General features: G+C 56.5%; 4 protein-coding genes across 4 annotated transcripts; 1 reads left to right on the plus strand and 3 right to left on the minus strand.

The window, feature by feature from the left end:
- Positions 1-3,478: 3,478 nt before the first annotated feature.
- UV8b_02563 (uncharacterized protein) lies at positions 3,479-4,985 on the minus strand (the record flags this gene model as incomplete). The annotated part of the gene is made up of 3 exons (XM_043140061.1): positions 3,479-3,785; positions 3,845-4,766; positions 4,853-4,985. 3 exons carry the CDS (start codon positions 4,983-4,985, stop codon positions 3,479-3,481), a joined length of 1,362 nt encoding a protein of 453 aa, XP_042995995.1.
- Positions 4,986-5,929: 944 nt separating this feature from the next.
- On the minus strand, positions 5,930-7,665 carry UV8b_02564 (uncharacterized protein; the record flags this gene model as incomplete). The annotated part of the gene is made up of 2 exons (XM_043140062.1): positions 5,930-6,657; positions 6,717-7,665. The coding sequence occupies 2 exons, from the start codon at positions 7,663-7,665 to the stop codon at positions 5,930-5,932; spliced, it is 1,677 nt and encodes a 558-aa protein (XP_042995996.1).
- Positions 7,666-8,563: 898 nt separating this feature from the next.
- Positions 8,564-10,226, plus strand: UV8b_02565 (uncharacterized protein; the record flags this gene model as incomplete). The annotated part of the gene is made up of 4 exons (XM_043140063.1): positions 8,564-9,034; positions 9,159-9,477; positions 9,620-10,037; positions 10,103-10,226. 4 exons carry the CDS (start codon positions 8,564-8,566, stop codon positions 10,224-10,226), a joined length of 1,332 nt encoding a protein of 443 aa, XP_042995997.1.
- An 899-nt stretch (positions 10,227-11,125) lies between these two features.
- On the minus strand, positions 11,126-12,670 carry UV8b_02566 (uncharacterized protein; the record flags this gene model as incomplete). The annotated part of the gene is made up of 1 exon (XM_043140064.1): positions 11,126-12,670. The coding sequence occupies one exon, from the start codon at positions 12,668-12,670 to the stop codon at positions 11,126-11,128; it is 1,545 nt and encodes a 514-aa protein (XP_042995998.1).
- Positions 12,671-12,993: the final 323 nt, after the last annotated feature.

Here is a 12,993-nt window from a genome sequence, read left to right on the forward strand (position 1 = left end):
ATCACGCACTAGACTAGAGCGTCAAAAGAGAGAACTTTTTGGAGTGGTGGGCTGATTCAACACAACACTGTGGCCGAACCGTTAACCTCCGTGAGCACCTTTCCGAGCAGTGAGCAAAGCAGACCAGAGCAGCAGCGAGAGCGGAGGAGGTGTGGCCTAGGGGACCCTCGATTCGAACGGCAGAAACGGCAGGCCATGCCGTGCAAGTCCACACCAGACTGGCACACTGACCTGGATGTTACTACAGGCACCCCGTGATTCGAGGAGACAAAAGTGGGTACGAACTTAGCCACGCCAGCAGGTTCGAGGGCCTGTGAGCCAATCCTGATCCAGCCCAGCAAAGTTTGCCTGCATGGAGAAACGGGCTCCATGCCTCCTGTCTCGGTACGCCGTGATCGACACATTTGCTTTTTGCTCACGTGCCAGGACAGTGACGACCATCGCATGCCGAGGACGAGTGGGTTTATAGGACGAAAGCTTGGTCCCGAATCCTGTGCTGGCGGCCGAGACTCTGAGAAAGCCGCGACCGGGGGTTTGCAAGGAAAGCCCAAGGAAGAAATGATTCGACGGCTCGAAGATCTGGGTGGGGGTGGAGAAAGCGTGGCGTCCATAGTGGATGCTTAGCTTCGCCAGGGGGGTGGGGGGGGAGGGGGGGTGGAGGGGGGTGAGGGGGGCACTGGTTTGAATGGCACGGACCTGGCTTGCAGGCACGTAATGGAGAGTGCGTATCTTGAGTCTGGCGCATGTCGAATGTGCACACTCGCGTCTGCACTGTGCAGTATCATGACATTTCCGACTAGGATGAAAGGAAAAGTGTCTGGCGAGAAAGCATCCTGGGGGACCGCGAGGTGGGGAGATATTCATTGAGGCAAGGTTCCAACGTTTTGGCTCCCGTCTGCGGCCTGGGCCCTGGACTACCGGAGGTTTACAGTGTACATTGTACAACCACCGGCTCAGCCACCGGAGGCCAATGACGACGCAGCTAAAAGGGGCGGGCAGCTGCAAATCTGTCTGCTGCATTCCTTCGGAGCACATGCCAGGCCCTCGATTGGCTTTTCGATTGGTTTTCTCGCCATGCTCGCTCGAGGGAAGGAGCTGCCAGGCACTTTGCACTGCATTGGAAGGCACGAGCCGGCGAGGTGACGATGTTTGAGTTTGTCGCCACTACCGGTAGATACGATGAACGACCCTGCCAAGGTAACTCGACTGCCCCTCGAACTGAATCAGAAGGTGGAACGCGGATGCGGATGCCTGCTGGATCGGCATGTTTTTTATCCTCAAGATATCATCAACTGGTGAAATTAACCTGGGAATTTGGCCCCGGGGCGCGGGTGGGGATTGGGACGCACTGTAACAAATCGCTGCGTGCAGTGGGGAACAGTACAGGCCTCGTAAGGCCTCGTACCGTTTGGTACTATGGTGACTTCGTTTCACGGTAGTGAGCCGTGGCCCTGCTCGTGCCATAGGGGCTTGGCGGCGTTGGCTTTGGCCGCCTTGGCCAAGACTCAATTACGCTCAGTTACCAGAATGGAAGGGATGCTTCCGTACCAAGGTGTAGTTCCCCCCCTTTCATCCCATCGACGGGAATAAGACGCTGAGCGTAGTTATTCTTCATCCCATCGACGGGAATAAGTCGCTGAGCGTAATGATTCCTTTCGCCCTCCCTCTTCCCTCTTCCCTCTTCTCTTATCTGGCGGGCAGCCCTCTGCGTTCCGCCACAACTTGCGGGGCGAGCGAGGAGCGCGCCTAAATACGTACTCCGTTCCGTACTCCGTACATGGGCCCGACTTCCCCACCACCCAGCGCTAGTCCTTTGCGGGGTTGACACACCCAAGAACGCACTTTATATCTCCCGTCTCCGTACTCCGGACTCCGGACTCCGTGGGCTACCTACATACATGCCTTGGGGGGGGGTCTTGAAATATCAAGGTACGTGGAGCCCCCAAACCTCCCAAGGGCAGAGAACCTGACTTCACCTTTTCGTACAAGAGCCATGCCATACTCGGTACAAGCCACTGTGTCAGTTAGCGGGGCAGCAAAACCTGGCCAGCCAGCAAACAACATGAAGACAAAGCGCCCTGGTACGTACCTCCTAGACCCGCGTTGCTGAAAGGAGGTTGCCGTGCCGTGCGACGCCCCACAAGGCCCTAGTGACAAGTGACGTAGTGACGCAACTGGAGGGTCCACTTCCGACGAGTCGGGCTGCGGAAACCCCTAGGGACTTCTGGCATTCAAAGCGCCTCCTACCGCCGACAACGGCCAATTGGCATTTGAAAGGCAACATGAAAACATCTTCCGATCGGTTGGAATCCCCAGGGGATGAAGGTACCATGTCAGTACCTCGTTTTGGGGTCTTGTGGAGCTATCCTTGCAGCGCGGACGGAATGTTTTGATTCCCCTCCTTGATCAGGGAAGCCGCGTTACCATGTACCGAAAATGGAAAAAGGCTCTTCCCAAGGCCTGATCGCTTCTTTCATCGAATTCTAGACTACGATTTTTATACTGGACGAACTTCAGCCTTGGTGCAAGAGGGTCGAAAGCCTGTCTTGATGTGGCGTAGCTCCGCAGTTGCAGGCCCCAGTCGTCCATCCAACATTACATGTTCCTGGACCAATCTCCCTCTTGTTGATCATACTAGCCACAAACCTACCAATGGCCCAAGGCCACAAGTCGCGTTTGACCGCGGATCTGTCGTTCTGGGAACGCCCATGGCTGCCAATGAGATGAGATCGGCCCCCCGATAATACCTTGAGCGAATCACGTTTCGCAGCTCGGGCTGATTGGCCCCATGTCGAAACCCAATTTTTCACCGACACACAAAACGTGGTCGTCGGCGGGTTCTCGAACCAGTCCTCGTTCGTTCTTGACGTGCCACGCGGGCGAAACCCTTGTGTTGCTGTAGAACAATCATCCGATCCAGCCTGCACAAGACGCTTCGGGCAGAGAATCCATGCCAATGCGGTTCCAAGGGGAGACAAGACTCCCACGTCCACGTACCAACTCCGATTGACTCTTACTCGGGAAATTTGGTCCATAGGCGAAATCAAATAAGGGTTAAAGGCCGACAGGAGGTACCTTAGCTAAGTACCCGAGGTACTCCGTACCTAGGTAATGAGTGTAAGTGGGTTGCGGGGAATCTGACTCGGTACGGAGTATTCCGTACCCGCGCTACAAAGCTACAAAGTGGGACTGCACTAGGAACATACTCTCCCTTAAAACGGCTGCCTCAGGCACAACGCTTCTGATCTAAACAAGGCACGCCCAGTACGGACCCAACGCAGCAGCAGCAGCAGCCATTGACGCCATGGTCCATTCCCCAGGACTTAAACACAACACATTCCTGAGTCGCCACAAAATTAAAGAGGCAAAAGTGCTGTCTGATCTCCGTGCAGATACTCCGTTCCGCACACACCTCTCAAACACAACGAGAATGACCCTGGTCTACCGTCTTTGCCCGCAAAGACCACAAACTCCACAGTCATCCGAGTTGACGTATCCGCTGTTTCTGCATGATGAGGTGCTGCATGTCCATGAATCCGGCCAAAGTGCAGGGTTCAACACATTCGCGCACATGCTGCACGTAACTGCCAAAATGTTGTTGCTGAATGAGCACATTGAACAGGCTGATGATGATCGGGCTGATGAAGCTAGCTGCTGTGCAGGAGTCGACCCTGCTCGCCCGCCATGCCCAAGCTTGGTTTCGGATGACTTTGACCAGCGTGACTCGGAGTGGGCCGGTTTCTCCCGGGGACATGGCCCTTCTACTTTGGGCTCTTTCTTGACACCTATTGTCGCGGGTGGCTGCTGCCATGATCGTTCACTCGGCTCCTGTTGTTTGACGCACACTGCGGGCCGCAAAGACGTCTCTGGCACAGGGGACTCCATCTTGACCCTGGCGCGGAACACATCCTGCAGTTGGATGAGTTCATCCCTCGCATCTGGATTGGTTGCATCTTCGTCGGAGCATACTCTGACCATACTTCTGCCTTTGGCGTCTCGCAAGGGCGTCACGCCATCCAAGTCGATTGCGTCCTGGCGGTCGGTTTCGGCAACGTCGTCGTCTTCGTACTGGCTCTCTCCGGTCTCGCTTTCTGATGCTGTCGCGTTTTCTTCGACTTTGCACTTTTTGCCGTCGTCTATTTCTTGATCCTTCTGCTGTTCGAGTCGTGCCAATGCGGCTGCCGCACGGAGTTCCCGACCTCTCGCGCTTCCTGCCACTCTAGGTTTCGCTTTCACCCTCTTCCCCTTTTCCAACTTGATCTTGGTGTCTTCATCTGCACCCAGCGCAACCCCATTAACACCAAACTTTTTGAGAACCCTCCGCTCTTTTCGTTGCTGGTGCGTCAGCGCAGTCTTCGCCTTGCGTTTCCTCCGGGGAGAACGATATGTACCACCGCACAAATGCTCCGGGAGGACCTCGTCGGAGTTGACCTGGTTGCGCTCCCACTCTCCCGTAGTCAGATTCGCACCACGGCCCCATAGGCCCTCTCCAGTGTAGCCTTCGCCCCAGAGATCGGTCATCTGGGCGGCGAATTGGTTCCTTACGACCCAGAATGCGCGCGAATGATTCATTTGCTTGCAATGGGCTAGTTCGTGCATCATAACCATCTGAACGCAGTTGAAGGGCAGCCAGCGGCCTGTTTGGACCGACCGCAGCACGAGCTGGACAACTTCTCCTGCGTTGAAGTTGCGACCGACAAACTCACGGTTTGGTTCGTATTCTTCGAGACTCATTACCGAGAGGTGATGTTTGCGCATTACTGGGACTGAGAACGATTAGAGAGAGACCGGTCTACTTTCTGCTCTTGAACAATGCTGGTCAGTGCAAAGTCGCGATTCTCTGTATACTCACGGCATTGTGCTGCAATCCTTTCCAGAAAAGCCTGCGCAGACTTTTCGTGGGGACCCGGTAAAGGCTTGATGAAGACAATGTTGGGGTTTGGTTGCGAATTTCTGGCATTGAGTCGCTGTATGCCGATTGGCATCTCGAATGCGTCATGGAGTGTTCAACATGACATGCAGGGGTTGGAACTCTGCTTGGTTCTGGAATGATGGTCAGGCTCGAGAGGTCGGGACGTGCTTTATTTGTGATGGCCAGCCGAAGTTGGATACCACGTCGACTCGTGGTTGATTCCCGAGCATTTGCCTCTTTTCGGAAGCAGCGTGCATCAAATCGAGTTGAGGAATGGAAATTCCATGGAAGCTGCCAAGTGCACCAACTCACACGCGGAATCAGGTGACTCCACTCATACAAGCCGCGCCAACTACTTCACTTTTCCTCCCCAAACCCGCTCACAAAATGCTTTTCCATTCTAAGTTTTAATGCCTCTGGATTCTGCCAGCTGGGAAAGTAAAATATTTTACCGGATACGGTAACTATTCCCGGGTTGATTTTTCCCCAGTCAAGGACTCTTGTTCCAATATTTGATCCGCAAGGCCCTTCGACTACCCGACAGAACAGGTACTGTAGCATATGTCTCCTCCCGCAGGAAAGGAGGAAGGACATGCACGGACATGACAAACAACCGTTGTCTCTGAAGAATATGGACATGAGATTTCGAGGGCTGCTAGAGCCGGCGTCGATGTGATGCATATATTCATCCATATAAAAGGATCTACTCAATTCGCTCGCTAAATGCTGATTATGATCATACCTGAAACCTGCAAAACGCCCAAGCGCCGTCGAACTGATTCCCGGCCGGACGAAGCACCCGAACGAATGGGAGGTTCAACCCGTTTCTTTATCATCCTTGCTCATGCGGGAGCCGCTGGTTAGCAGCTCCCCGAAACTTGCGTCATCCTCATCTCCCGCTGCAGCGGAATATTTCCCGCCAACCTCGGCAATGGGGGTCCGGAAAGAGGGAGACCTCTGCCCGTGTTGGAAAACCGTCAATACTCCCTAGCAATGCTGGAACCAGGACTGTCACGTTCAATTCTGGAGGTTGGACCTCTCTCCGTGGCCAATTGGAAGGGAGCTGTTTCTTGACGAGTCTCCCCCAGACACGTGAAAGGTGCCATATTCTGCAGAAATCTTGGGATCATCGCCGACGACATGTTCTCCGAAGAGTGAACGAAACCGCCCCGTGCTCAGGAACTGGGCTCGGGCTTTCAATATGCGGTATAGACGAACCGCTGCCGAAATAGAAACAGTGGCATAGAGGCCATCTTCTATCTGAGAAAGCACGCTGACAAACACCCCCACGAAGAAGACGAAAACCTCCATGGGTGACACGCGCCAGAATTGCTGGACGGTTTCGGGTGGCGTAACGAGATCTCCTACCGCGTGGATAATGACAGAGGCCAAGGTGGCGCTGGGGATGTAAAAGAAGACCGCGGTCAAGTGGTAGGTTGTCAAAAGGACAACAAGACCCGTGACGATGCCAGCAGCCGGTGTGCAAACACCAGCCTTGGACTGGATTGCCGTTCGGCTGAAAGACCCGGTGGATGGATAACCGCCGAGAAAGGGTCCCAAGACATTCGTCATGCCAATGGCTACCATTTCTTGTGAGGGATCTATGGTATAGTTGTTAACTCGGCCAAAGGACTTGGAGATGGCAACATGCTCGACGAGCATGACCACGACAGTAGCGGGGAGATGGGATGCGAAATGCGAGACCAAGTTTCTGGACAGCTCGGGAACGGCGACGTTGCAAAATCCTACGGGGCATGAGTCAGACGGCTTGATTTGATGGAAAAGGGTGTAAAGCTAAGCTTACCCTTGGGGACAGTTCCCAAAAGGCGGAAACGAGGGTTTTCTCTTGAATCCATGTTGACCAGCCAGCTGATGATGGTATACAAGACGATGACAAGGACGGTCCGCATGGTGCTGATGAAGAAGAAGAAGCGCTTGCGGCCGGGATACCGCTCAGCAGCAGATGCCAGGGTATGTCGGATGAGGTATAGGAGGAAGAGGGCGGAAAGCCCCACGGCGGCATCGAGTTTTGCTTCAGAGAGATGCTTCCATGTGTTGACGAAGACGTCGAACGCAGAATCTCGGTTGGAAAAGCCGGCCAAACCCAGAAGGGAAGGCAACTGTCCGGCAGCGATGGTAATGGCGGAACCGGTCATGAAGGCTGATAGGCAGGTTACGGAAATCAAGTCGACGATCCAACCCCCGCGGAGAAGGCCAATTGACAGAACGATGGATCCGGCAACTATGGACAACGCTGAGGCGACAAGATGGGGCGCAATGTCTTTTCCCTCTGGTGAGGAGACGACATCCCGAACTACGCTACCGACTACCGTGGACAGGACGGCGACAGGTCCTATGGAGATATCCTTTGACGTCCCGAAAACCCAGTATATCATGACTCCCATGAAGGAGGAGTAGAGTCCGAACTGGGGCTCTAGCTCCGCCAACAAGGCGTAAGCCATGCCCTGAGGTACGACGACGATACCGACAGTGACACCGGCAACCACATCGCCGGCGAGCCATTGTAGATTGTACCGGCCGATCCAGCCCAGGAAAGGGAACAAAGACTTGACGTAGGCGTCCGCAGCCTTTTGCCGAGCGGGTATCCGATCACGAAGCCTTTCAGACGCGGCGGGGTGGCCGTCGGCGACGCCTTCATCACCGATGTGGACGGGCAGGATGGAATCTCCGGAGTGTGCGGCGTTGGCGCCATCCTGGACCGCATCTTTCAGCTTGACGCCGAGCAACTTCATGGCGTCGGGCAAGTGAGTGGCAGACCCGCGTCTCAAGGGCTTCGAAGCGATGGGGGAGGGAAGGGGGGGGGGGGGGGGGGGGCAGAGAGCTCCAAAGAGCTCGCTGTGCCAGACGTGTTCTCCAAGCCGCAAGAAAGGAACGATGGGTGGCGCTACGGTGGGCGTGGAGATTGGGACCTTGGGAGAGAGGGAGCGAAGGGAGCAAAGGGAGCGAATGCCAGACACAGCAGGAGACGGCACGTTTACACTGTTACGGCAAGGCATTGATCAAGTCAAGCAGCTTTGGTATGGATGCAAATCCCTCCCCTGGTGGCAGCTTTGAAGGCTCCCCAGGTCGGGCCAGGACGCATGGGCAGGAGGGGGAGGCTTTGAGCTTTGAGATTGTTGGAGATGACCAGTGAAAGAAGGGAGCGATGAGGTGCTCGGATTGCCCCACAAAGTCGCTGATGTCGCCATCGCCGTCGCATAGCCCAGCGCTTACATGGGGTGGAGGAGAGGAGAGGAGAGATCAGTTGCTAATGCTTGGAAACCCCGAAACCCCGAAACCCTACGGTGGAGTTGGGCCTCGCGCCAAGAGCCAAGAGCCAAGAGCCAAGAGCCTCAAGAGAGTCGGGCCTTGTGTTATTCCCGGCTGCCGGGGGGCGGTTGGATCCAAGTTGCACAAGTCTGGTACTGCGTAAGCCACCCGGGCACCTAGGAGTGCTCTGTACTCTGTACTCTGTACTCTGTACTCTGTACTCTGTACTCTGTACTCTGTACCAGACCCCTTCGAGACCCAGTTCGAATCGAGCTTATTCCCAGCCCCACACGAAAACGCGTCTTCTCCTTCTTCGCCCTCAAGGCTATGTATATGCATCATCAAGCATCGTCAGAATCCAAGCCGGGGCCATCGGAAAGCATGCCCGGCTCCTCTCCCGAGGCAAAGGCTGCCGCCTCTGGCTCGCCATCCTACATTGCCCACGTGGACCTTCAAGTGCCTCCGTCTCCGCGAACCCATCGCGCTCTCCGACGCCTGCAGTCCGCGCACACCTTGGGTGCCTCTCGGTCATGCACATCCAGCCAGCCGTCCCTCATCACCCAGCAGCGACGCGATCTGCAGCGGAACGCCTCGCCCACCCGCGGCTTGAACACAACCCGCTCGCCTCAGCGAGGCCGCGCCAACAGCGATGCCACCTCGGCCTCGGCATACACGGGCGCCGTGGCCGCGTTAAAGCGCACCGGCCTGAAGAAGCCCGTCTTCTCGCACGGCCACCTGTCCCTGCAGCAGATATTTCGCGACGGGCCGAGCGACGGCGACTTTCTCGGCGCCCTGGAAAGCGCCCGGTGGAAAGTGATTGACGAGGGCATCAAGAGCGCAGACGATGGAATGGTACAACCGCCTCTCTCTCTCTCTCTCTCTCTCTCTCTCTCTCTCTCCCCCTTGCCCGCGTCAAAGTTGCGGTGGCTGCTGACGCTTTCTTTGCTATTCGTTCCAAACGGCCCTTTTTTAAAAGTCACCGCTTAGAATCTACGTATGGCTTGTTCTGCTAGACGCACCCATCATGTCGACCAGCGACTACCTCTCCCTCATTCACCGCGGCGCGTCGCCCGCCTACTCCAAAATTCGCAACGACACCTTTCGAACATTGACTACAGATCCCCTCTTTCGTCGGCGCGTCAGCGAAGCGAGTCTCATCCGGCTGCTTAATGCGATTGCTTGGACGCTGCACGACGAGAAGGAGCAGCAGCGTCAGACCAGCCGACCTAGCAGTAGTCAGTCCTCCGCCCCGAGGCAAAGCCTTGGAGGAAGCGTTTCCGGGCATTCTCAAGGCAGTGAGTTGTAGCACGCCGCTTACACTTGCCAAAGCGCGCTCAGCGACCTCTGGGCCCCTTCCGTCCTGCATCTACCCCGCCCATGACCCATCTTCCTGCTGTGCTGTGCCCATTGCTAACCCGGACGACGCTCTCGTCGTAGGGTCGGGGACTGGGCCAGAGCCCGGCACATATGTCCAGGGCATGAATGTGCTGGCGGCCCCCTTCTTGTACGCTGCCCGCAGCGAAGCCGAGGCTTTTGTCGCCTTTCACTCTCTCCTCACCAAGGAATGCCCTGGGTATATTCGTGGCGCGATGGACGGTGTCCATCGTGGCCTGGCTCTTGTAGACAAGGTTCTGGCCATTGTCGACCCCAAGCTCAGCATGTACCTCACGGCCAAGGGTCTATCCGCGGAGATATATGCCTTCCCATCGGTCCTGACCCTGTGCGCTTGCACACCCCCGCTGCCCGAGGTCCTGCGGCTCTGGGATTTTCTGTTTGCCTATGGGCCGCATCTGAACATTCTCTGCATTGTCGCCCAGCTCACCATCATGAGGTCGCAGATTCTTCAATCGCCTAGGTATGCTGCAAAGCCATCCTCTTGTCCAGCAGCTGCACAGCTCGCCAGCTAACATGACGCCAAAGCCCGAACAAGGTCCTGCGATCGTTCCCCCCTCTGAACGCTGACCTGATCAAGAGCGTGACCATCGGAATCATCAAGAAGATTCCCGACGACGTCTACGCGGAAATCGTCGCTCACGCCATGTGAATGGCTCCAGGCTTGGAATGGAAAGCCGACGCCTCGCGTCCGATGGCTATGATGATTTGATGTATGATGATTGACAATGCTTGGTAACGGGAAATGTCTACTGAAACGAATTATGCGACGCACGGATATGGGAAATTGCGCAGCAGCAGCAGCAGCAGCAGCAGCAGCAGCGGCGGCAGTTGGAGAATGAGCACGAAGCTGGCGTTATTTGGCTTTGTGGTTTGGTTATTTGGATGTTTTCGAACATGTGGCAGCTGGGTGAAACTCTACCCGGTTCCGCAAAGGGGCGGGCCGTGTCATAGGAACAGATCAGCAAAACCAGGAGATCAAAATATCAGACGGGACTGACATTGCGTCTGACAACGGCTCGTTGTTCCCGTTGCTGATGTCGATAAAGAAAGCCGCACATCGGAAACTTCAGCGTCGTGTATAATCAACTCTATGAGATTTATGCATTTGCATCCATGCAATGTACACAGATAAGTGTGTGCTTGTCAATGCCCCTGTCTATATGACTCCTCGTAGACTCCTCGTAGATAGTCCCCCCCCCTCCCCCTTCCATCTTTTAACAAAAGAAAAAGAGACAAAATGAAGAAAAATTCGGATGGCGCTGAAGCCGAACCGGTGGTGAATGCTTCGCCACCGAGAAACAAAGTGTATACAAGACCGCGATTCATTACCCGTGTCGCATATCGCATATCGCGTAGCGCATTGTACCAAATCATGTGGCCGCAGCCCCAGTGTTTTTTTAAAGGTGCTTGCGAGCAAGCTGATGTTGCGACGAGGACGGAAGCACGGCGAATCGGCTACATAGGCCCCGCCCCCCCTAAACGAAACGAGACGAGACGAGACGAGACCGAGCCGAATAAAGAAAGGGTTGCCAACAGAAGGGGCGTTCGCTACGCCGGGCAACCTCCCTCGGCACGGTGGAAGGCGCTGGAGAAAAAGGTTTGCATGGCAGTGTAGTGGAAAAGAATGCCTCCCAACACGGCGGCGTGCCACAGGTTGTGGCTGCCGCCGACGTAATCAAACACGCCCGGCCACCAGCGCTCAGGGATCTTGCTCGCATAGACAATCGCGCCGCCAAAGTAGACGAGAAGAGACTTGAGAATGGGCGAATAGAAGGTGATGACGAAGTCGGGGCCGTGGGTGAGCGACAGCTGCAGCATGGGCATGAATCCCGTCAGGGCGAGCCCGACGAAGAAGGCGACCCTTGCCCAGGCCATGTCCGGCCCGTTGAAGCTGGGGTGCCACGGGAGGACGACGCCGCCGATGCCCAAGCCGGCCGTGAGGGTCATGTATACCCAGCGGCTCCAAAGGTCGCAGTAGAAGGCGGTGTACTCGGTCGTCAGGATGGAGGCCGCAATCAGCAGCGAGATGCCGGTGTAGTCGACGCAGGCGAAGATGGAGATGGCGTTGACGTCGGCAACGGCGTTCATGGTGTGCCAGATGGTGGAGCAGACCAGGGTCAGGCAAGCCATGGCGAAGAAGACGGCGGCCACAAACACGTCGCTCTTGGAGCTGAGGGAAAAGTTTGCGCTGGAAGGGTAGAAATACAAGGCGACGGCGAGGACGAGGAAGAGCCCGACGACGTGGGACCAGATGTTGATGAACTCGTTGGACATGTTGAAGGCCGACTGCACGCATTCAATCTTGGTCTGGGTGAAGCGGTAGCCCTTTGTGATGTGCGGGTTGTTGCGCCAGGGGATGGGCAGGTCGTGGTAATGGAGCAGCCGCGTCTCTCGCGCCTGCGCAATGGCCTGCTGGATATGCTCCTCGAGCGACAGTGCCGCTCGCCTGGCCCGGCCCAGCCCCTCGTCGACGACTTCTCTGGCCCGCTCAATGCTCTCGCTGGCCACGCGGCGACCCTCGCCCATGAAGGCCTCGGCGGCGTTGGCCAGCCCCTGCTCTCGCAGCTTGAGCGCGCGCGCCTCAAACTCGGAAAGCATCCCCTCGAGGAGGTCGACGCCCACGCGGGCCTTTTCGTGCAGCGAGCCGGTAGCCGCTAGGGTCTCGTGGTACCGCGTCTCCAGGGTCTCTACCATGATCTGCAAGCGGCGCCTGCCGGCACCGAGGACTTCCTCGGACGCCTGGCAACAGCGCGAGCGGACGGCTTGAAGCGTGGCCAAGGCGCGGGAGAAGCTGTAGTCCTTGCCGGGGTCCCCGCAGTAACTCTCGATAAAGTCCAGGCGTCGCTCCAGCTCGGAGAGGAACAAGTCCACCTTGAGCAGGAGACCCTCCTCGCTGTCCATGATGGTTTCCACTATCGACCTCGGGCGAGGCAAGACGGACGACGAGTGCCGTCGCCGCCGAGTGCTGGGGCGGTCGGCAGTATGCGAATCGGTACCGGACGATGACGCGGCGGCGGCGGCGTTGGCTGAGCTTTCGTCCTCGCGCAGCTTATAGCCGCAGGCGGACGTGAGCGCAGTGGTGACGTCGCTCATGATGGAACAGAGGAATTCACCAGCAGTGGCAAGTCCTTGGAGTTAAACGGGGTTTGATGCATATATATGATGGTAGCCGCTAGGTCTTGCACAGCAAACCAGAGGGCGGGCAAAGCGTCGAAGAGAGAGAGAAGGTATGGTATGGTATGTTGCTTGCTGTGCTGTGCTTGGTCTTGGTCAAGCGTCGATGGGAGGGGGGGGAGTTGCCATTCTGGGCGCAGCCGTTATAGAGGGGCGGGACATAGGTAGGTAATCAACAAGCAGCCCTGGCACCCTGGCACCCTGGCACTGAGCAAGGGAACGTCTCAATCGTCTCGAAACGG

Source organism: Ustilaginoidea virens, chromosome 2 (genome assembly GCF_000687475.1).
Source record: "Ustilaginoidea virens chromosome 2, complete sequence".
Taxonomy (NCBI): domain Eukaryota; kingdom Fungi; phylum Ascomycota; class Sordariomycetes; order Hypocreales; family Clavicipitaceae; genus Ustilaginoidea; species Ustilaginoidea virens.